The 22,359-nt window shown below is 46.2% G+C and overlaps 3 protein-coding genes across 3 annotated transcripts in view; 2 read left to right on the top strand and 1 right to left on the bottom strand.

Annotated features, from left to right (window-relative positions):
- Positions 1–368: 368 nt before the first annotated feature.
- GET1 (guided entry of tail-anchored proteins factor 1) lies at positions 369–6,473 on the bottom strand. The gene is made up of 5 exons (XM_068179605.1): positions 6,309–6,473; positions 3,894–4,059; positions 3,156–3,223; positions 2,060–2,174; positions 369–1,383 (listed from the first exon to the last, which is right to left on the bottom strand). The coding sequence occupies exons 1-5, from the start codon at positions 6,396–6,398 to the stop codon at positions 1,310–1,312; spliced, it is 513 nt and encodes a 170-aa protein (XP_068035706.1). The 5' UTR covers positions 6,399–6,473; the 3' UTR covers positions 369–1,309.
- Positions 6,474–6,554: 81 nt separating this feature from the next.
- On the top strand, positions 6,555–11,380 carry HMGN1 (high mobility group nucleosome binding domain 1). Its single transcript, XM_068179604.1, has 6 exons — positions 6,555–6,684; positions 6,961–6,993; positions 7,102–7,131; positions 7,234–7,284; positions 9,101–9,232; positions 10,491–11,380. The coding sequence occupies exons 1-6, from the start codon at positions 6,670–6,672 to the stop codon at positions 10,536–10,538; spliced, it is 309 nt and encodes a 102-aa protein (XP_068035705.1). The 5' UTR covers positions 6,555–6,669; the 3' UTR covers positions 10,539–11,380.
- Positions 11,381–14,423: 3,043 nt separating this feature from the next.
- The window catches only part of BRWD1 (bromodomain and WD repeat domain containing 1), a 44,322-nt gene continuing 36,386 nt past the window's right edge, over positions 14,424–22,359 (top strand). Inside the window, exons 1-10 of the mRNA XM_068179583.1 lie at positions 14,424–14,577; positions 14,700–14,758; positions 14,903–14,932; positions 15,114–15,173; positions 18,269–18,419; positions 19,246–19,344; positions 19,552–19,712; positions 19,890–20,111; positions 21,524–21,624; positions 22,231–22,301. Of these exons, the coding sequence (XP_068035684.1) occupies positions 14,520–14,577; positions 14,700–14,758; positions 14,903–14,932; positions 15,114–15,173; positions 18,269–18,419; positions 19,246–19,344; positions 19,552–19,712; positions 19,890–20,111; positions 21,524–21,624; positions 22,231–22,301 (1,012 nt within the window). The 5' untranslated portion in view covers positions 14,424–14,519. The remainder of the gene's footprint in view (positions 14,578–14,699; positions 14,759–14,902; positions 14,933–15,113; positions 15,174–18,268; positions 18,420–19,245; positions 19,345–19,551; positions 19,713–19,889; positions 20,112–21,523; positions 21,625–22,230; positions 22,302–22,359) is intronic.

Here is a 22,359-nt window from a genome sequence, read left to right as displayed (position 1 = left end):
ACTAATTTATTAAATACTTGCTAAATTCATGTGAAGTTTGGAAAAATTAGGGGCATTCTGTTAATTTTTAAAGGCAATAGCACTTTAAAAAATGTCAAAATAACACTACAAAAGTTTTTAAAGATGACAAAAGCATTCAGAGCTGAACCTGTTGCAGCAACACTTCAAAGGTTTAGAAAAAAAATTTTAAACATAAATTAGTTGAGTTAATTAAACGGTATTTCCTTATGCACAAACATGGGGGTGAGGGTGTTGTCTTGGTGAGTTTGGGATTTGTTTTGTCATTTTGGGTTTGTTTGTTTGGGGTTTTTGTGGGTTGTTCATGAAAACTGCAGTTAACATTAAAAAAGAGATGAAAAAACCTAAGATGGGTTGAAAAGCTTTATTTCTTTAATAAAATCACAATTATACATAACATTCAATCACAGCATTTTTTCCTTGATATTTATTTTCATGTTGGCTAAATGCAATTCCTAATATAAAATCCCAATTTTTAAATTACCATTAAAAAAAAAAACCCACCAAAAATATTTAATCCATATATATATACACATAACATAACCTGACTTTTAGAACTGCTTTTTAAAGGCGGTGCCAATTTTGGAGGGGTCCTGGTCCCTTCCTTCCTGCAGGGAGGAAAAGGCCCTGGAATAGCAGAAGAATCATTCCTCTGGGAATTCCAGAGTGGGAAGCTAAATCAGCATCCCCTCTGCAGGAACAGCACTGTCTCCTACTTCATTGACAGCAGCCTGTGCTTGGCAGCTGAAGAAACCTCTTAAGAGATAAAATCTTCATTAAACTCATCTGGTTTTTTAGGAGAGCTCAAGAATATTCCAGTTTTAGGGTAAAAAAATCACAAGGAAACTTTCTTTTGCCCCTAGCCAAGCAAACAACCTCCCTCTACCCACTGCACCACCCAACATGGTCCCACCTCAGGGTGAAGCTACCACATTTTACAGCAAAAAACCAGCCAAGCTCCCAAATTAATTCCTAAAGCCAGCACATTTCCGATTTAAAACCACAAATCCAACACTTTTAGATGTTGGTGACAACAGGCCATGACAAAACCTTATGGTTCTGCCACGACTAAAACCAAATTGAGGTTTTACAACCAGCAATGCTGCTCTTTCCAAAATGAAAGACAAACTCTGGGAAGCAAAATCAAAAGGACTGACAGATATCCAAATGGAACAACAGGGATTGTCTCAGACCTTGTCTCATGAAAGATAACTGTCCCTTTTTTTTAAATTAATTTGAAACAGTGATTATGTAAATGCAGCTGGGGAGTCCATGGATTGCTGGGATTCCTTCAGCTGAAGGGGTGCAGCATGATAGCTACAACTTTATTGCAGACCACCAGCCAGCAGGTAATTCCCACACCTCCTGGAAAAGAGGGAGAAATCACGATTGAAGTTGTTGGATCAATAACCCTGAGGAACCTGTGCAGCTGCAAACAACCTTGGAAGTGTAAGAAATGAAACTCAGAACTCATGAGGTCAACAGGAACTAAACTCTTTATATACAAAAGGGAGATACAAGAGATGGGAGATAAATCAATACTGGTCCCAAAGAAATTCGGGATTGTCATGGGAAAAGAGCACCAAATACACAAATATGAGCTGAAGTGTGGCGAGTGCATCCCAGAGCTAAAACCATCTGCTACAGACCCAAGAGAAAATATCTAAGTTTAACGCCTGGCAGAATGCTTTGCTTGAACTTAAATTCAGGATTTGAGAGATGTAAAAAGTAAATTTCCTCTGAAGTTGCAATCAGTTGTTTTGTAAGTACATAGCTATTCATAGCACACCTGTGAAGAAAACTCCCTTTTGGGTGATTTTCTGATTTAAATCTTCCCCAGGGTCTATTCAATACAGAGAAGGGCAATGCTCTGTTTGGGTGGAAATAACAATGACAGAATTCCGTGATCACTTGAAGAAACCCGAACTGAGCACACACGGAAGAGCTGCTCAAACACTTGAACCCTGTGCTCTGGGAGTCAGAGAAGCAGCTGCTGTTAATCCCTGGATGCTCTGGGGCTTGGGAATGTCCTTTTCCTCACCTGCCACTCCTGTGGGGAAGGCCACCAGGCGCTCCAGGGGAGCCAACCATTTGCTTGGAAGCACGGTGACGGGCTCGGAGTAGTACTTCCAGATCAGAGAGATCATCAGGGCAGCCTGGAATGGGGATTTTTATTCGTTTGGATAATAACACACATCCAAGTACATTCCCAGTGCTATCTGGAAACAGCAAATAATAAATTCTAATGGAAGGGAATTGTTTCTTTGTTATTTTATCGTCTTCAAAATATTTTTAGATTTGGTATGAGCTTAAATTTATACCCAATATTACGAGGTTGCAGGGAGAACTTGTTTTCTTTCAAGACCCTCTTTCCAATCCAACAGAGTCTAAGAAAGTCACAGCATTTGTTAAAATTCTGATGATCCTTTTTAGCCTGAATTTTTGCCTACAAGAAGTCCAACTCACTTTAATAGGCCCCTAAGGAAATCTTCAGGCTGACCACTGCCATCCTCGTTAGCAAATTCTTTGGCATCACGTCAGAACTACTCAGACAATCTGATGAGGCACCGTGGGGAAATGTGTGGCAGCTGTAGGTGGAGATTTGCATCCTCAGCAGAAGTATATTTTGGTTTCAAAGCCAGAATTTTATTTACATCTAGCAGAACTTTCCTGGATTTGGGGTCATATATAAAAAAAACCCAGTGATCTGCTCCAAGCCCCAGTGTCCAACCTGGCCTTGGGCACTGCCAGGGATCCAGGGGCAGCCCCAGCTGCTCTGGGCACCCTGTGCCAGGGCCTGCCCCCTTTCCCAGGGAGGAATTTCTTCCTAATATTTGACCTGAACCTGTAATTTTTCAGTTTGAAGCCATTGCCTGTGTCCTGTCACACTGAGCTCAGCCCAAAGCTTCTCCTGTGCAGGTGAACAATGCCAGCTGTGCCAGCCTTTCCTGCCAGCAGAGCTGCTCCATCCCTCTGCTCATCCTGGAGCCTCCTCTGGGCTCTCTGCAGCAGCTCCAGCTCCTCCCTGGGCTGGGGGAAGCCCTGAGTGACCAGCTATGGGCCAATAAACCAGGAGAGAATTGTAACACTACTGAGCATTTGGGTTAAGTTGTACCCATAACAAAATATTTACTTACCTGCAATATGTAGAATACAATATTTATGACCCACTTTATTTTGGCTAATTGGGCAGTTCGTGCTTTCACTGTTAAAGAAAAAAAAATATTAGTTTCCATTGCTTATAATAATGAATTATAATTGCATTTAATTAGTATTTTTTTAATATTTTACTCTTCAAGGCTGGACATTACCCTGTTTAAAAATCTCTTTCTAAAAGACTTATAGCCATATTAAAACACCCTTCTACAACAAACTGCCAGTTCTGTATCGCACTGTAATTTCTATCTTGACTTACTCAAAACAGGATGCAGTGATGAGCATCACTGAGAAAGAATAAATAATTACACAGAGAATCCCAGGAAATTCCTGGAAAGACACAAGTAAACTCTTCAAATAGGAAAAAAATAAGGAGAGGGAAAGGGAAAGGGAAAGGGAAAGGAAGGGAAGGGAAGGGAAGGGAAGGGAAGGGAAGGGAAGGGAAGGGAAGGGAAGGGAAGGGAAGGGAAGGGAAGGGAAGGGAAGGGAAGGGAAGGGAAGGGAAGGGAAGGGAAGGGAAGGGAAGGGAAGGGAAGGGAAGGGAAGGGAAGGGAAGGAAGGAAGGAAGGAAGGAAGGAAGGAAGGAAACTGAAAATGGGTGAGATGGGGAAGGCAAGTTTGAAGGATAAAAATACTTAAAGCTGAAAACACTCCTGACAGCTTTTCAGGAACAGAAAATGTTTTTCCTTTTGGAACAGGGAGCAGACATGGAACTGTACCGTGGGTTTTGAGTTTGTCAGTCATTTTGTTAATCTTCCTCTCCAGCCGGGCATATCTGGCAAACTCATCCATCATACTGATGGTGGCAAGCTCCTGCTTCATGGCCTGGATCTCAGCTCTCATCTGGGATTCCTGCTCTGCATCCTTCTGTAACAGCCTGGATATCTAAGAAGTGAAGGAAATGATCCATTACTGATCCAGAATTCCACTGATTTGCTTTAGTGTGTATAAAGTATGATGTCAAAAGCCTCCCATAAAAAGGCCCTTTCACTGAGGTGCAGGAAATCCTTAGGTAACAAGAGAACAAGTGACAGATGAGAGGAAACAGCCTCAAGCTGGACTCAATGATCTTAAAGGTTTTTTCCAATTTAAATGATTCTGTGATCATTCCCATTTCCAGCTCCAACTGTCAAGTATTCTAACATTTTCTCCCTTCCTTTTACTCTCCTAATTTCTTTTCTTGAGGCACCACCTGCTTGTCGGCTCTTGAACTCTGTTTGCCATGGAAATGCAGGCACAAAGGACACAGAATCTTTTTCTTGCTGTTCCTTAGCAAATTTTCCAGGTTCCCCAAGACACATGTAATTTATTTCCCCATGGATGCTGTTCTCAGGCCTGCAGACAGTGAGAGCCTTCTTCAGCCTCAAACCACAGCAGAAAGCTGAGCACAGATCTTCAGAGAATCTTAGAATATCCTCAGTTGGAAGGGACCCACAAGGGATTGAATCCCACCCCTGCCCTGCCCAGACCCCCAGCAATCCCACCCTGGGCATCCCTGGCCCAAAGGCTCCTGGAGCTCTGGCAGCCTCAGGGCCGTGCCCATTCCCTGGGGAGCCTGGGCAGTGCCAGCACCCTCTGGGGGAGAACCTGTAGGAATGTGCCCCCTCTTGACAGAGTAAACAAGTTCCCCTTTGTCTCCTTAAAAAGGACAAAAGCCCAGAAGTTTCTCTCCTCAATTTGGTTTAAAGACACCTCATAGGACCTTGGAGACTTCGCCTCAAACTTAAGGATAGCCAATTGGACAGAAGGCAAAAAGTCCCGCCTAAGCAATTACCTAGAAAAAGTAGAGAACAAAAGAAGTAAATCGCTTTTGTGAAGTGTTTTAGCAGGAGCAAGAACCTCTTGCCCTGGCTTGGTTTTTCTCCATAAAGAGCTTTTTACTTTGCCTTTTATAAAAACTTTTTTGCTTCCAACACTGTCACAGGAGCCATCCTGCTACTTTTATGCCACCTGAGGTAGCTGAGCTATCACGGGTATAACGCTTGTCTCTGAGAGCTTAAGACCTGGCTCGAAGAGACAAAGCATTAAGAACCGTTCCCTAAAATCCAAGCGAAATCCCTCCTGGCGCAGCTGCAGCTGCTCCCTGGGTGCTGTCCCTGTGCCAGAGCAGAGATCAGAGCTGTCCCTCGGGAGGAGCTGCAGATCCCAGTCTCAGCCTCCTCCAGACTGAACGAACCAAATGCCCTCAGCCTCTCCTCATATGGCTGTTCCATCACTCATCTCTAGCAACAATGAGTTCAGCTTCCCAAATTGCTGAGGGTGATTTAAGGTTTAAAGGATTGTTGTCCATTTTTGAACAGTGCACGCTGATCTCTGTGCCAGTGAAGTTATTTCCGTGGTAGAGCAGAGCGACAGGGATTTCAGCATCTTTGTACACATGTGAGTTTATCTGGCAGCCATAGAGTTTATCTGTCCTCAATTCCATTATCCGCGCTTCCACAGGAATGCTTCAGATCACCACAGGGGCACCCTGATCAGTGGTTAAGATTATTAAGATTTATTCCTACACTGACTAAACTCCTTAACCTCCATACCCACTGATCTCCCATCTCAACAATGGGCACGTCCCTCTGTTGAAAACATGCAAGACTGAGCAAAGCTGTCCCTCCCATCCCGAAAACTGGGAAGCTGTGGATGCCCCATCCCTGGAGGAGTCCAAGAGCAGACTGGACGGGGCTCCGGGCAGCCAAGCCCGCTGGAAGGATCCCTTCCCACGGCACGGCGGTTGGAAGCGGATCATCCTTAAGGTTCCTTCCAGCCCAAACCATTCCGTGATTCCGTCATGCATCCCCAGGGCTGGAGGCTCAGGAGCATCACTGAACTCACGGGTAACTCATTTTCCCCGATGGAACCGGGGCTGCGGGAGCCACCCAGCCACGGGGCTGTGCTCCAGCATCTCCAGCATCAGCTTCTCCTCTCCAAGGCCAGCAGCAGGACCAGACCCTGCCCGTCCCAGCCGGGGGAGGGCACCGGGAGCGCTCCCGCCCCGGCGCCGCTCCGGGAGCGCTCCCGCCCCGGCGCCGCTCCCCCATGTGCTGCGAGAACCCCCTCGACGCCCCGCCGGCTTCGCGGGGTCCCCTCCCAGCCATCCCCGGCCTTCTGCCCCCCGCTCCCCCACCAGCGGCATCACTCACGAGGGAGGAGCAGGAGGGCAGGAGGATCTTGAGCGCGTTGCAGAGGAACACGGCGCTGAGCACCAGCAGCCAGGCGCCGCTCTCCGCCATGGGCCCGCGCCGCCACAGCCGCCGGCCGCCCGAGGGCAGGCGGGGACGCGCGCGGCACGTGAGGCGGGCGGGCCAATGGGGCGGCGGTGCGCGCGGGGCGGGGCGCGCCCCGATCCGGCTGGATCCTGTTGCGGCGCCGCTGGCGCTGCTGGGATGGGGAGGGGGGCGGCTCCGCTGCGCAGCCGGGCTGGGGCTCGCAGGCGGCCGCAGCAGCGCTCGCAGCAGCCGCGCCACACGGGCAGCCGCAGCGGTCGCGGCCGGGAGCGTCGAGATGCCGAAGAGGAAGGTGAAGGCGGGCGGCAGCGAGCGGAGCCGACGGGCGGGGGCGTGAGGGGAGCGGGCTCGGCGGGAGGCGGCCGCGCCGCGGGCTCCGGTGCGGCGGGCGGTACCGGCGGCCGGCGCCTTTCCCCTTGTGCCGGGTGGCTCGGCGGGCCGGGGAGGGGGCAGGGGGTGTGAGAGGCTCGGGGGGGCTCGGCGAGACCCGCGGTCCGGGAGCGCGGCGGGAAGGGGCGGCCGGAGGCCGGTGCCGCCCCGCCCCGCTGACGCGCCGTGTGTGTTGCAGGTGACGGTGGCGGACGGGGACGCCCCCGAGGAGGTAAGGAGCGGGCAGGGCGGCGGGGCAGGCGGGGCTGCCCCGGCCCGCCCGCCCCTCACGCCCTTCTCTCTCTCTCTCCCTGTGTCTGTGTGTGTCTCCCCCCCGCAGCCCAAGCGGCGATCGGCGCGGCTCTCCGCGGTAAGTGCCGAGCGGCGGGGCCCTGCCCGGGATGGGCGGGAGCCGTGCCCGGGACGGGTCCCCGAGGGCTGGGTCCCCGCCTGACTTGTTCTCTCTCCTCAGAAACCCGCGCCTGCCAAAGCAGAGCCGAAATCCAAAAAGTTACCGGCAAAGGTGAGAGTGAATTGGAAGAGGGAAGGGAGAGGAGGTGGTGCCTGGGCGCATCCCGCGTGGTGTCCTCGGTGCACCGTGCTGCATGGTTTTGTTCCTTGTGGGAACACTCACTTGGCTGAAGTGTTGTTTTGATGTGCTTTTGCCAGTATTTACAGGTACATTCCATCACTGTGCCTTTAGATCCTTGTTAAGCCCCAGGCATTGCATGGAAGCGTGGGCACGGATCCATGCGTGTTACATTGTGGTTTGGTTTTGGGTGGAACTACCTGACTGTCAGAGCGACTGTGCGTTAGGACATCAGGAGGAATTTCTTCACAGAAAGGCTGGTCAGGCATTGGAGAAGCTGCCCAGGGATGTGGTGCAGTCACCATCCCTAAAGGTGTCCAAGGATAGGCCGGGATGTTGTTTGCTCCGCTCTGGTTGGCAGGGCGGTGCTCTGTTAAAGTTGGACTGGAGTATCTTGGAGAACTTCTCCAAAATGAATGATTCTGTGCACAGCGTTATATTTCATTTGTCTAACAAGGGGGGATAAAATACACCTACTGATGTTTTAAAGCAGTGTGTTAGCACAGGGAAAAAATGGTATTAGCCACTTAAAAAACACATGAACTTCCATTCATGTGGTCAAGCTTTCAGGTGTTTGTGTGTTAGAAAGTGGGTTTGTGTGATCTTTGAATTCTTCAGCACAGCTTTCACAGAGAAAATAAGGGAGGTGTAAAATTCTTTGTTTTTTGGGAGAATTAAAAATGGCCTTGTGTCTGTTGGCTTGCTGCTGATTGTGTTAAGTGTTCCTTTGTCACCATAAGCTTTTCTTTGTGATGTGTTGATGAAAAGCTTTGGGGTGACCTCATTGTCACCTTTCAGTACCTCCAGGGAGTTGATCAGAAAGATAGAGACAATTTCCAAGGGCTGGAGGGAAAGGACCCAGGGAATGGCTCCCACTGCCAGAGGGCAGGGCTGGATGGGAGATTGGGAATTGGGAATTGTTCCCTGGCAGGGTGGGCAGGGGCTGGGATGGAATTCCCAGAGCAGCTGGGGCTGCCCCTGGATCCCTGGCAGTGCCCAAGGCCAGGCTGGACACTGGGGCTTGGAGCAGCCTGGGACAGTGGGAGGTGTTGGGCGTTGGATGAGATGATCTTTAAGATCCCTCTCAACCCAAATTGTTCTGTGATTCTCTAATTTCAGATAAACTCATAATCTTTGCAGACTTCCTGATGTTTTCATTGCATTAATCCTATTGAGCAGTTACTGATCAGAAATCCACCTTCATTCGGGTGGTTTGAGTATCAGTGTGTTCCCACTCTCAGGGCTGTAAGCCTAAAGAATCTGGGGAAGCTTTCCAATGCTACTGAGTTGCAATTTCCTTTTTTTTTATTTTTTGCAAGTGTCTGTGATGCATCTGCACTTACTGCTTATTGATGTGTGATATGGATTTTCTGCTTAAAACTACTTCAAGCTATTAATTAACAGTCAAAATTTTTTTATTTGATTCATCAAAAAACACCTTTTTTCACCGACTTTATCAGTTTTTAAAACTTTCCTCGCAGTATTTTTTCCAGTTGTGAGAAATTTGCTCATTGTGGAGTTACTCAGTGGGCTTTTTAAATAAATACTAACGAAGAAAAATATATTATGGCATTCAAAGTACAGAAGTCAGTGTGTTGCAATTATGTAATTCTGAAATATTTGTAAGTGGGTGATCAGGGGTTGTTGGTAGCTTAGCAAATCCATCTTGGTATTTTGTGTTTTTTATTGTTTTCAAGATTTACCTGGAAGGTGATAACAATTGACTTACTGGAAATATGTTTAATTTTAGGATAAATCTGAGGACAAGAAAGCTCCATCAAAGGGGAAGAAGGGGCCTAAAGGAAAACAGACAGAAGAGACAAACCAAGAGCAGACAAAGGACAACCTGCCTGCAGAAAATGGGGAAGCTAAAACTGAGGAGGTGAAGTTCGGAGGGCTGGGTTTGGGTTTTGCTGTTACTGAGAAGTTGGGGAGTTGTTCCCTACAAAAGTTTCTTGACAAATGAAATATTCTTTTTCTCGGGTCTAGAAAGAGCCTTGAGTGAAAGCCCAGAGCTGATTTGGGCAAAGCTGAGGTGATATTGACAGACCCTGCTGGGAGAAGGGACAGGTTGGTGTAGGGACAAAGTACAGCAATTAATGAGTTGTTGTTGCTGGAGAAGTGAGTGTGCCAGGTGAGTCTTGGCTGCACCTCAGTGCCAGAGTGGCTGAACTTTCTGGAATCGTTGATCAGGTCACACACAGCATCTTCCACTCTGTATTATATTCCTGGAATGCAGACATAGTCAGTTACAAATCTAGGCCAAAATCTGCAGGGAATAAACACAAGTGTGGTAACGGGCCTGGAGCTGGTGTCAGGTTTCTGTGACAGAAACATTCTGAGGAGTTCAGTGGAATATTTTGGTTTTAGGTAGATGCTGGGGTTTGGTGGGCAAGGAAGGACAGGATGGTACTTGAGTGAGCAGGAGGATTTACTCTGGGGTAGCAGTTTGTCATTTGCAAGCTTGCAGTGTGAGAAAGTTGTGCTGTGAGTTCTTCAGCTGACTCGGTTTTTGGCATTATTGCAGTCTTTCAATTTGTGCTTGTAATATTTCAGCAGTGGAACCAAATTTGGCAGCATTCCCATCTGGAGTCCCTTTAGTTCACTGGTGCAGAGATGATGTAAATTTACAAGGAATGGCTGATGACTTGGTCACACCACCCAAAATCCAGGTGTAATTTTATACCAAAGTCTGGAAGAGGCAGAGGCAGTCTGTTCTGCTGGATGTTATTGTTTGCCAAGAATTAAAACATGCTTAAGATTTGAAGAATATTTTAAGTGTGGCACTGAAATTTAAAGGCATGAAGTGTTGCCTCATGGATTTTCTAAACACCTCATATGTAATTGTAGCTGTGTAAAAGCTAAAGTTTCTTCTGTCATAAAAGCAGTAATCCAATTAAAATTAAAATCCCTTGCAGTTTTGTTTAGTAACAAATCAACATCCTGAAATCCATCCTGGTGGATCCAAGGAGCCTTTTTGTCACTCCTTGGTTTAGCAGGTCATGATCCAAGAGAAATCTGCAAGAACAAGTCAGGGTTATTCTGTGTAGGGTTCAATGTGCATTAAAACCACTCCAAACTAATCAGAGCCATTAAAAACTTCCTGCACTGAAGTGTTCTGTTTTTTTTTTCTTTTCCAGACCCCAGCACCTGATGCAGCTGCAGAGAAGGAAGTGAAGTCTGAGTGACACCTGCTCCCACATCCATAACTGGTGGTCCTTAAACCTTACTTCTTGTACAATTCAGAGGAATATTTTTATCAACTATTTTGTAAATGCAAGTTTTTTAGTAGTTCTAGAAAACACATTTTTAAGAAGGAGAGAATCCCGACTCAACCCATTTTTTTACATATTTAGATAAGTGTAAATGCTTTTTTAAGTGGTAAAATCATGTACTGGTTGTCTGTTTTCTATGAAACCAGAAATTAACGGTGTGTTAATTAAAGGAGAGGGCTTTGAGGCCTTGATTAAGCCTCACGTTCCACAGACTCCAAGGGACAGTTTTCTATCCTATAAATGAAGCATAACACAGATCAGACTTTGGAATTCATAATGATGTGTTGAGAGTGTCTTAACATTTTAGTTATTTATCTTTCTCTGTGGTTGTACCATCAGTAGAATTGCTTATCTAATAAAACTGCTCCCTAGTGGTGGATTTCTTGCTGAGTGATGTATATCAGTGACAAAGTTATTTTTGGTAGTTGCAGCTTTATTTTTTTCCAACAACTTTGTAGCTGTGATGCAAAAGATTGGAAACTTTTATTTTATATCTTTAAATACTGTCTTAAGTAAAAGTTTCTGCTTGGCAGATGGAACTTATGTCAATATTTGAGATACTAGAACTTCACATCTAGTTTTCAAGGACAACTTGTCTACAAAGATTGAGTGAAAATATTTGAAATAGTGCTAGGAAGAAAAACAAAATTAGTTTTTAGATTTAAAAAAGCTTTGTGAATAAAAACAATTGTAAAATTGTTGATAGTGTTTGTGATCACCAAACAAAAGCCAAATAAATCTTGATTATGAAAAGATGTTTCCATAGCTCCTGCATTGACTGAGGACTCACAATCTGAGTGCTGTGGTTTGGATGTTTAACTGCGTCCTTCTGAGTGTTAAACTGTACTTTTGAAGAGATGGGTGGCAGTTCAGGGAGTGGAGAACTGCAGTGCTAGTCTAAACTTGCAGTTTGAAAGCAGTTTGTCACTGCTGTTTGCTTTTACAAAAGTCAATAATTAGTAAGTCTCAGATGCCAGCCAGACAACTGTCACCTTGTCCTGGGAGGAGCCAAGCTCAAACAGTAATGTTTGCTCTTTGTTGTTTTTTTTTTCTCCTCTTACCCCAGAACTTGTTTATGCTCGTAAGTAACACCTGCAAGCCCGCTACATGCTTCCTGTACATTTTTAGTGTCTTTTTCAAATTGTTGCAGTTATTTCTAAAAAAAGCCACTTTAGTTTCCCCACTAACTTGGTTTCTTAATCAATACTCTCATTTCAGGAAGAATTTTACCATTTTTACCTCTTCAATACTTTAGCAATCTTTAACTTTTCTGTAGGAATCTCCCAACCTTGGACAACAACCTGCTCCTGTTCCCTTCCATCACAGGTGTGTTCCTCAGAGCACACCTGGCTTTGGCTTCAAGTTCTTGGATATTTCAAAACTGGAAATTGATGCCACTTTTCTAACTCGCCTTCCCCAACATCCCCTTCCAGATACCGTATTTCTTGGTTTAATTTAATAGTAACACAGTCTAGCTCCATTATATTATTTATTCTCTGGTTTTGACAAGCTCAATCCACCAGTTAAAGAAGTAATAAACTCACAGGTTAATCCCCCAAAATAACCACTCATCCCTGTTTTTACAGAATGTCTATTTCACGTGTTTTGGGTCTCTGGTGCTGTGATCCTGTGGACTTTCAGCATCTCCCTCACATCTATTTCCCACTGCTTAATTTATTGTAACTTCTCAATATTACTGTGTCCTGTGAGGTACCAGATTTATTTGCTCTTCAGCTAAGGACTGGAGTGAGAGCTGATGCAGATTTGCATCCAATGGAGCACAATCTGATCCAAAATACAACAGCAGGAGAACAAAACTTGTTTCTTGGAAGATAACCTATTGTCTTTGCATACTGCTAGTAGTTTTTCGGGTTAGGGAATGAGACATAAAAGTAATTTACTTCAAGGTTCTGAAAATGCATTTTAAGGTACCAGAGGTGGGGAATGAAATAGGCAAAGAGTTTGGATTTAAAATGTAACATAAGTACAGCCATTGCTGTTTTTATCAGCGTTCATGCTGGGCATAGCTGGGAAACAACTGTGGGAAAGAAAAATCATAAAGAATGGTTTGGGTTGGAAAGGACCTGAAAGCTCATCCAGTTCCACCCCTGCCATGGCAGGGACACCTCCCACTGTCCCAGGCTGCTCCAGCCCCAGTGTCCAGCCTGGCCTTGGGCACTGCCAGGGATCCAGGGGCAGCCCCAGCTGCTCTGGGAATTCCATCCCAGCCCCTGCCCACCCTGCCAGGGAACAATTCCTAATTCCCAATCTCCCATGTAACCCTATTCTCTGTCAGTTTGAAGCCATTTCCCCTTGTCCTGTCACTCCAGGCCTTTCTTGTCAGCATCTCCAGGCCCTGCAAGGCCACACTGAGCTCAGTCCAAAGCTTTTCCTGTGCAGGTGAACAATGCAAGCTGTGCCAGCCTTTCCTGCCAGCAGAGCTGCTCCATCCCTCTGCTCATCCTCATACCTCCTCACAGGTTGATGTCCTGGCTCCCAAAATCCTGTCTCCAGGAGCCAGGCTCGAGGTGGCATAGGCATGGGGGCAGAGCTGCTTTTTTTTTCTGGCTTAGTGATGCCAGGGAAGCAGTGCTGCTGGAGTGGTGTGGGAAATACCCCTCGCCAGGCTGGTGTTTGGGGCAGCTCAGGTGCCCCCGGGCATCCCCCATGGAGCTCTGCTGTCACAGCAGGAGGCTGGGCCATCCCGAAGCTCCCAACAGCACTGATGCTCCCAAACCTCTGCAGCATGGCACACCCTGGGCACCACGCGGGGCAGTGCACTTTGAATCACAGTATCACAAAATCATTTAGCTTGGGAAACACCGCTGAGATCATCGAGTGCAACCTTTGATTGATCAACACCTTGTTAACGACCAGAGCACGTCCAGTTGTTCATTGAACTCCTCAATGGGGACTTCAACACCTCCCTGGGCAGCGCATTCCAATGTTTAATCCCCTTTCAGCGAAAACATTCTCCCGCTGTCCCACCTGAGCCTGCCCTGGCCCAGCCTGAGGCCGTTCCCTCTCCTCCTGTCCCTGTTCCCTGGAGCAGAGCCCGATCCCCCCCGGCTGTCCCCTCCTGGCAGGAGCTGTGCAGAGCCACAAGGTCCCCCCTGAGCCTCCTTTTCTCCAGGTGAGCCCCTTCCCAGCTCCCTCAGGAATTCTCCAGCCCCTTCTCTGGATAAGCTGCAACCCCTCGATATCCTCCTCGCAGTGAGGGGCCCAGAGCCGGACACGGCACTCGCGGCAAAGGCCCTGGCCCGGCGGCACACGGCGTCCGCTCCGTCACCGCATCGCCCCCTGGAACCGGCTCTCGGTGCCTCGCTGCAGGTCCCGGGAGGCCTGTCCCGGGCTAGGAAGGCCGAGGCAGCGGCGGCAGCCCCGCTGTTCCCGGGGCCGATCGGAGCAGCGCCGCCGCTTCTCCCCCGCCACCCCTCAGCGCTGCCGCCTCGCCGCGCTCAGCCCCGCCCCCGGTGCGCGTCACCGCCGCCTTCCTCGCGCGATCCTTCCGCGCCTCCGCCTCCCCTTCTCCTCACCCGGCGCCTTCCCCGCCATCCCCCCCGCCACCCGCCCCGCGGGTGTATATTCCCTTCGTGTATATTCCCCGCGGCCACACGCCTTCACCGCTGTTCCCTCGGCGCGCCCACAGCGCCCGGTACTGCGCGAACTATTTTACGCCGCCCCCCCGCAGGCGCTCCCGGCGGAGGTGTCGACGGCGGCTCCGTGGCGGGTGGTGCGGCGGCGATGGCGGCGGCGCCGCCGAGGCTGCGCTGAGGGGGGAGAGGGAGGGAGCGAGCGCTGAGGGGAGCGGGGGGGCGGCCGTGAGGGGAGGGAGGGAGGAGGGGAGGCGCTGACAGCGCCGTGCCGAGCCGGGCCCGCCGCCCTCAGCCCGCCATGGCCGAGCCTGCGGCCTCTTCCAGCTCCGGCGCGTCGCTGCCGCTCATTGAATCAGGTAACACCGCGGGCCGGGGTGAGGAGGTGCCGCCGGTGCCGCCATCTTCCTGCCACCCCCTCAGGATGGGTCACGGCCGCCCCCCGGCTCATCTCCCGTGTCTCTTGCCGTGTCTCTTACAGAGCTTTACTTCCTCATCGCCCGGTTCCTGAGCACCGGGCCCTGCAGGAGAGCGCTGAAGGTGAGTCCGGGGCTCACCGGGGCGCGGGCACCCCGCGCCGCCCGCAGAGGGTCGGGGGGAGGTGGGAGCAGCCGCGCCCCCCGCTCTGGAGGAGCCAAATCGTGGCTTGTCCCTGACTCTGTGTTTTTCCCCTTCCCTCCGCAGGTGCTGGTGCAGGAGCTGGAGCAGCACCAGGTCTGTGTGGGCTCTGATGAAATCTTGCTGTAGTCAAAAGTTTCCTTTGCAAGTCATTCAAGTTTCTGCCACTGTCTCAACTTTTCCCCCCCTCAACACACATTGTTTTGGATGTGGTCTGTCGTCCCTCCTTTCCCCTTTAACCGCTCACGGTTTTTCTGTTTGTTTTTCCTTTATTTAGTTGCTTCCCAAAAGGTTGGATTGGCAAGGAAATGAGCATTATAGAAGTTATGAAGAATTGGTGAGACTTTTCTCTTTAAAAAAAAAAAAAAACCTTTTATTTACGGTGATGACATTGATGTTAGACCCTCTACCTTTAAGAGTAGGCCCAAATCTTCACCTTCCTGTACCGTCCTGCCTCTGAACACTGGAGTTACTTTAGAAAGGGCCTTTAATTTCTTTACATCAGACTAACAAAAACACAAGCGGTGGTTTAAATTGAGGATATTGTTTACATAGCAGAGGTGGAGCTTGGCGTTGTGCAGTGGTACATGCCACTACCTACATGCAGGCAGGAGCCAATCTACAGCGAGGTTTCATTTCGCAGTTTCAGGGACCAGGTTGTGAGGCACGTTGTGATTTGTCGGTATTTATTTTCTGGTTGGTTTCTTTCAGCCCCCTCCAACAGATTAGGAAATGAAATCGCTGTTCAGAAACCGAGGGTTGGCACTTGCGGTGACTGTGAATGTGCTCATGTCGCCGGCTCCTCGCTGGTCATGGCTTTGTTTCTAAAGTGCTGATAAGAGAGAGATGATCTCTCCACAAAATGTTCTTTCTGCTCTTCCACGGCTGGTGTGGTGTGTTCTGAATTGTTTTTACAGAAAGGCAGAGGTGTGTTTTGGGGCTTAATTTTGCTGCTTCTTAAATGACAAAGAGTTTGAATGCCAGTGGGTGATGGCCTGGTGGTGCCTGCCCTGCCCAGTGTGGTTTTTATCCTGCTTTATTGTATCTGATAGTGTTTCCTTTAAAGAGTTGTTTATCCTTGCTTTTTCCCACCTAAGGTTCAGGCATTCTGCGTTAATTGACTGATTGTTGCAGTGAACTCCATCTTGCCAAGCACTTAAAGATCTCAGGATCATATTTGCATAGAGAAGGAGTGAAATGTTGTTTAAAACACTTTCTTAATTATTTAAGTATTGCTTGAAATGATAAGTGAGATTCCATTTCCTCTATTTGTTGTTGTGGCCAGTTGAGCAAGGAAGGTTTTAGATCAGTTTTTGTAAGTCACTAAGAAGCCTGGCCTTGCTAAACAGGAATATTTTCAAGCTCTGACTTGAATTTAAGCAAGATGAAAGTAGCATTAAGCTTAGAAAGAATTGTTGGGAGGTTTTTTTGTGGCTTCATTGTTGGTTCTTACCCCATTTCTTCTGGCAAAAAGCAGGGTGTTGGGAGATCCCATGTGTGTGTTTTTCTGATTTCAGGGCTGCTTTTTAACTGGGATTATTCTGCATTTACAATTGTCAAACTAATTCTTTCACATGTGCTGCTTCTACCTCTTTTTTCCTGCACAATTTAAAGGAAATCTCTGCACAGGGCAGTACTGTTTCAGAATATCTAAATTAATCTTCTTAGCGTTTTAGTTTCTGTTTTTTGAAGGGCTCTGGGAACCTCTTGTCCCACTGGTCTCACTCTGAATTTGCAGAGACCACAGACAAATCTGTCATGTGCTGTAATTATTTCTATTCCACTTTGCTCAGCATGGAATTGCAAATCTTTAAAATAACTGTTCCTTCCAAAATCTCAGCAAAACTGCTTCAAAAAGAAAAGAATTGCAAGGTTTTGTATGCAAGGGTTGCATTTAGAAAATATAGTAGAAAATATACATGTTGCTGATGGCATGAAAACAAAAAGGGTTTTAGTGTTTGGCAGAAACTGACCTTTCTGTCCTGGATGTTGTGGCTGGTACTGCTCTATACCAATTCAAGAGTCAAAATTGACAAAGAAATTATGTCAAACTGCATTTTGTAGTCTTTGGGCTACCAGATATGTTTCTTATAATCAACCTTAAGCATCTGATGGGCTGATTTGCTTGGACAGATTTGCCTGTGGGGTAATGGGAGCTATTTTACTGATGTTATCACCTCCCACCCTGCCAGGAATACAACCTGTGCCCCACAAGCTTTATACCTGGATTTTATTATTAAAAACAAGTGCAGGGCTGTGACTTAAATTGTACCTTTGAATGCTCAGTGTGTATTTGGGCAACTTTCTGGCAGCATGTGGTATTTTTATTTTTATTCCCACTGTTGTGATGAGCAGATCAGCCCTGTTGGGACACTTTGCTCATCTGAGCTCAGCTGTTCAAGGGAACAGCATCAGCAGCACGAGCTTGTTCTGCCTGTGTTCTCAGCCACCTGGGCAGGAGGCCACATACCTGAGCTGGTGTGGCCCTGAGCCTCTCCTGCATGGATTGGCTGGGAATTGTCTGGCTGCTGCAGGAGCAGTGTGGCTGCTGGGGCTGACTGGGCTGTTCATGGCTAGGTCACACTGGAGGAAATGTGGGGCTGTCGATCCCAGCTGCTTCAGACCTCCCCAACAGCTTCAATTTTTGATTCTGATGGTTTGCTCTACTCAAGGCTGTTTAAACTCCTCCTCTGTGTCTTTATCTTCTGCATTATTGTGGCTGTCCTGATGAGAATAAGGATTTCTTAGATTGAACTCCTCCCAGAAAGAGAAAGGGGAAAAATAATCAAAACCCGTACACATCTGTTCTTGTCTGAGACATCTGAGTGTGTGTGGGGGTGTATTTTTTTTAGGTTGCTTGATGCAGATAGTGTGGGATCATTCCTGAATGTAGGGATGAGTGGTTTGACCCTGGTTTAAGGAAGTAGGGCAGACTTAGGTTATGTGGTACTGGTTCTTCAAGGAAACTGTTTCTAGAGAGATTGTACTCAAACCTGCTGGTTTGCAGTTCACTGAGCAAGTACAGGTAGTAGCTGTGTAAATTCTTGTGCTTGATTGCAACCACATTCTCCATGATCTTGAGTTCTGAGGGTTTATATTTTATTTCTTATTTTTAGTACAAATCACTGGGGGAATTGGGCACAGACACTCAGTTTAGGGTGTCTCACAAGTGGGTGCCACAGGGGTGATTCCTGCAAACTTCCAGTAATAAAATACTGATCTGCAGGAGTAACTTTACTCCAGTTATTTTTACTACAGTTCTCCCTAGCTTGCAGAGTACCCACTGAATTTACTAGATCAGAGCTTAAGAGAATTGATTTTCTCTCTAGGTTGAACTTAAAAAAAATCAAATGCACATGTGCGTATTGATGCTTTTAGATCCATCTGTTCTGGGAGTACCAACCTAATTTTTAAACCTTGAATTTCTGTCAGGTGCTGTCCAACAAACATGTGGCTCCAGATCATTTATTACAAATTTGCAAGCGTATTGGCCCTATCCTGGATAAGGAGATCCCACCCAGCATTTCCAGAGTTAATTCCTTACTTGGGGCAGGGAGACAGTCCTTGCTACGGACAGCAAAAGGTAGGATCTGTTCTTTGTTTGAAGTGGGGGTGATTCGTTGTTGTGTGCACAGAGTTAGATTTGGGGAATAGTGTGAGAAAGGCAGAACTGACACTTGGGAAGTGACCTCTTGGAATCCCAGAATGGTTTGGGTTGGAAGGGACCTGGAAGCTCATCCAGTGCCACCCCTGCCATGGCAGGGACACCTTCCACTGTGCCAGGCTGCTCCAAGCCCCAGTGTCCAACCTGGCCTTGGGCACTGCCAGGGATCCAGGGGCAGCCCCAGCTGCTCTGGGCACCCTGTGCCAGGGCCTGCCCACCCTCCCAGGGAAAAAAATTTTCCCAACATCCCACCTAAACCTGTCATCCTTCAACTTGAGGCAATTCCCCCTTGTCCTTTTACTCCAAGCCTTTGTGAAAAATTCCTCTCCAGCTTTCTTGTAAGTCCCCTTTAGTTACTGAAAAGTTCTTGAGATCATCTAATGAAATAACTTCATATTATTAACTACTCATTACATTCCTGTATAAATATTCAGGAAAATGTTAAAGATCAGTTGGAATTTTAGTTTTGTGTCATGTGAACTGCAGGGGTACCATCATTTAGGAGTAATTTCAAAGTTTGCTGATTGGTTGTGTTGGTTTTTTCTCCTTCTGTTACTATTAAATGGATTTTTCTCTTTAGCTCTTCACTGTTTGTGAGAAGTTTTGGGGCAGTTGGTGCCTGGTTTTTGGTGGGTTCGGTCCTGTGTTTGAGACCAGACTAGATGGGTCTTTGCTGTGTTTTGGAACTGCAGCTCTCTCGGCATTTTTAGCAAGTGTTTATGATGAACTTCAACTGTTTCTGCAGATTGCAGGAACACTGTTTGGAAGGGCTCTGCATTTGCTGCTCTGCATCGAGGCAGACCCCCTGAAATGCCTGTGAACTATGGCACCCCACCAAATCTTGGTAAGCTCCTCTCACCTCTCCCCACTGCTGCTGAGCACTTCTAAAATACTGGTTTTACACACAGAAAAAATTGCAGGTACCACAAAACCTGACTTTATGAAATCTGAAAGTAATTTCTAATAGCTTTTTAGTATTAATGGTAATTGAATAAACCCAGGTTTTAGAACAGACATGTTTGAAACATGATGTGATTCCTCTGTGTTCTAGTGGAGGTGCATCGAGCAAAGCAATTAACTGGATATGCCAAGTTCAGCACTTCATTCCCAGGAAGTATGTACCAGCATGTCAAGATGCACAGGAGGATCCTTGGCCATCTCTCTTCTGTGTATTGTGTTGCATTTGACAGGACTGGACACAGAATCTTTACTGTAAGTTGCTGAAAATACATCCAACTCTGAATATAGTTTTGGATGATGCAAACTTGTGGAGATAAATATCAATGCTGGTAAAATGTAGCTCCCTTGCTGTGCTTAAGTGGAACAATTTGCTATAATTAAAGGTCAGAAGCATGTCAGAAGTTGTCCTTAATGAGTATTTCTCTTCAGGGCTCAGATGACTGTCTGGTGAAGATCTGGTCCACTCACAATGGCAGATTATTTGCCACCTTACGAGGACATTCAGCAGAGATCTCTGACATGGCTGTGAACTATGAGAACACCATGATTGCAGCTGGGAGCTGTGACAAGATGATCCGAGTGTGGTGTCTGAGGACTTGTGCACCAGTTGCTGTCCTCCATGGGCACACAGGGTCCATTACCTCATTGCAGGTATGGGGCTTTTGAAGTGTTTCTGCATATTAAAAACTGAAATTATTTCTCTTTGCCTGCCTATGGGAGTGATGAAATCTGAATGTGTAAATATTTATGTCAAAACTAAGTCAAATCACAGGATAAACCTGCTTAAAAACAAGTAAATTCCTTGTCTCTTTGGAATTCCTAAGTATTTAACTGAAGATAATGACAGGAATTCTTTTTCACTTAAAGATCACTGCATATAATACTTGACTTGTTGGAACAAAAGGGAGTTTCTGGGAAATATCCTGTCCTCCTGTTGTCTCTTAGTGGAGACATGATTTGCTATTCTGTGTGAATGTGTTCTGATGCAGTATATTATTCCTACAACTTTTGGGATATGAGTATTTGTTTTAATCTCAAAAATAGGAGTTATTTCAGAAGGCAGAGGTGTAAGGTCTGTATTTAAATTTGGAGGTGGTTTGATACATGATGTGCACTTGGTGATCCTTTGGATTCAGTCTGGTTTTGGCCTTTAATGCCTTAATTGACACAGAAATCAGTAGCTCAATATCCAGGTTTGGGGTGTTTTCCAGTGAGACCAACGGCTTGTCTTGAGGGGTGAGGAGTGGCTTGTGGAGTTCAGTACAAACAAATAATTTTGAATTTTTCTCAAAAATGCTGCCTCAGAGAGTAATCTTCATACCTGCCCTTTGTGTGGCATTCACTGCATTTTTTTAGTTTGGTTGGTTTTTAGTGTCTAAATACTTGTGATGCTTCTTCTGTTGCAGTGCGTGGATTTTTTAATTTAAGATTTCTTAATAATGCCATAATTGCACTGTGTGGAATTTATATGACTTTACAATTAATGGTGGACTGTGTGGAATTTATATGACTTTACAATTAATGGTAATTGATGAACAGTTTTAACAAGCTGTGTCTGTAAAGTTTTCTGAAGGGTAACTCTGTGCAAAGCAATAAATCCATGTCTTAAAGAACTATTTCTGAGGAATTCCCATACAATTCCTATAAAATTATGTATGATACTAAATTACACATTCAAACTATCTCATATCTCGTGCTCTCCTTAATTATTTTTAACCTACCCCTGTCTATTCAAACTTCCCTTTTTTCAGTCTGCTGTGCTCATTATTTTATTCACTGACAGGATTTTCAGTGAATGATTGTGGTCAGTGAAAACATCAAACCCAAACCACTGATGGAATTGGGTTTTTTTAATGCAGTAATTGAAACACAGACCACAAACTTACCTTAAATTAGGGGAGGTATTACCTTGCAAACACTAAAAATGAGTTACCAACAACTGCTCCAGCAGTTTGAGATGAAAAATCCAAAATAAATCGAGCTTTTACATTAACTTCTTGAGAAGTTCATGAACAATTCTTAAATCTCTGTTCCTGTGTGTGATTTTGCTTTCCTCCCTGCAGTTCAGTCCCATGGTGAAAGGCTCCCTGCGATACATGGTCTCCACTGGGGCAGATGGAACTGTTTGCTTTTGGCAGTGGGATACAGATTCCATGAAATTCAAGTATGTGAATGGTTTGCTGGTTAACCTTTATGACATTCTGGGCTTGAGTAAAAGAAGTCAGGTGGTTTTCACTCTGCTGGGTTTTTGTGGTTATAAAAATACTGTGCAAATCATGTATTCAATATTTATTTTAAAGCACCATCACCAACTATATCCTTTACAAATCAATGTTCATCCATTGACTTGGGAGATTAGTTGGGAAATATATTCATTTCTTTCTTCACTAAAAGTTCAAATGTAGGACAGCAGGACTGACTGGAAATGTAAATATGTTGGAAAATACAATAAAACTTGGTGGTGGTGTTGGTTTTCCAGCAGTCCTGTATTTTTAGAGTGTTTCTTACAGAACTTGTATGCAGGATATGTATGTTCAGGATAGTTTGAAATGTTCAATATGTGATTACTCTTTGTTTGTACCCAAAAAATTAATTACTACCAAAAAGAGCTCTAGAATGATCAGTGTGTGTCAGGTGTTGTGCCACGTCATACATGGTAGTTGGTATAAAATGATCTATGTTTAAAGAAACATCCCTTTATGCTTTGAAATGTTGCTAAAAGCCAAGTTTAGGGTAGTGTGGCCTATTTCAAACATCTTTTCTTTTTAAGCACCAAGCCAGTGAAGTTCACAGAGAAGCCCAGGCCAGGAGTTCAGATGCTTTGTTCTTCCTTCAGTGTGGGTAAGTCAGGTGGTGTTCATCCTTGTGATTTCTTCTTTCCTCTCTTGTAACACTTGCT

This window comes from Anomalospiza imberbis, chromosome 2 (assembly GCF_031753505.1).
Source record: "Anomalospiza imberbis isolate Cuckoo-Finch-1a 21T00152 chromosome 2, ASM3175350v1, whole genome shotgun sequence".
Lineage (NCBI taxonomy): Eukaryota > Metazoa > Chordata > Aves > Passeriformes > Viduidae > Anomalospiza > Anomalospiza imberbis.
This window is presented reverse-complemented; position numbering and strand designations above follow the sequence as displayed.

Coding starts and splice junctions, on each gene's coding strand:
- GET1 (XM_068179605.1), bottom strand. CDS start 6,398: ATGGCGGAGAGCGGCGCCTGGCTGCTGGTGCTCAGCGCCGTGTTCCTC. Junction 3,224..3,893: donor TGACAAACTCAAAACCCACG/GTACAGTTCCAT, acceptor TTTCTTTAACAG/TGAAAGCACGAACTGCCCAA. Junction 2,175..3,155: donor TTGTATTCTACATATTGCAG/GTAAGTAAATAT, acceptor TCCCCATTCCAG/GCTGCCCTGATGATCTCTCT.
- HMGN1 (XM_068179604.1), top strand. Junction 7,132..7,233: donor GATCGGCGCGGCTCTCCGCG/GTAAGTGCCGAG, acceptor CTCTCTCCTCAG/AAACCCGCGCCTGCCAAAGC. Junction 7,285..9,100: donor CCAAAAAGTTACCGGCAAAG/GTGAGAGTGAAT, acceptor GTTTAATTTTAG/GATAAATCTGAGGACAAGAA.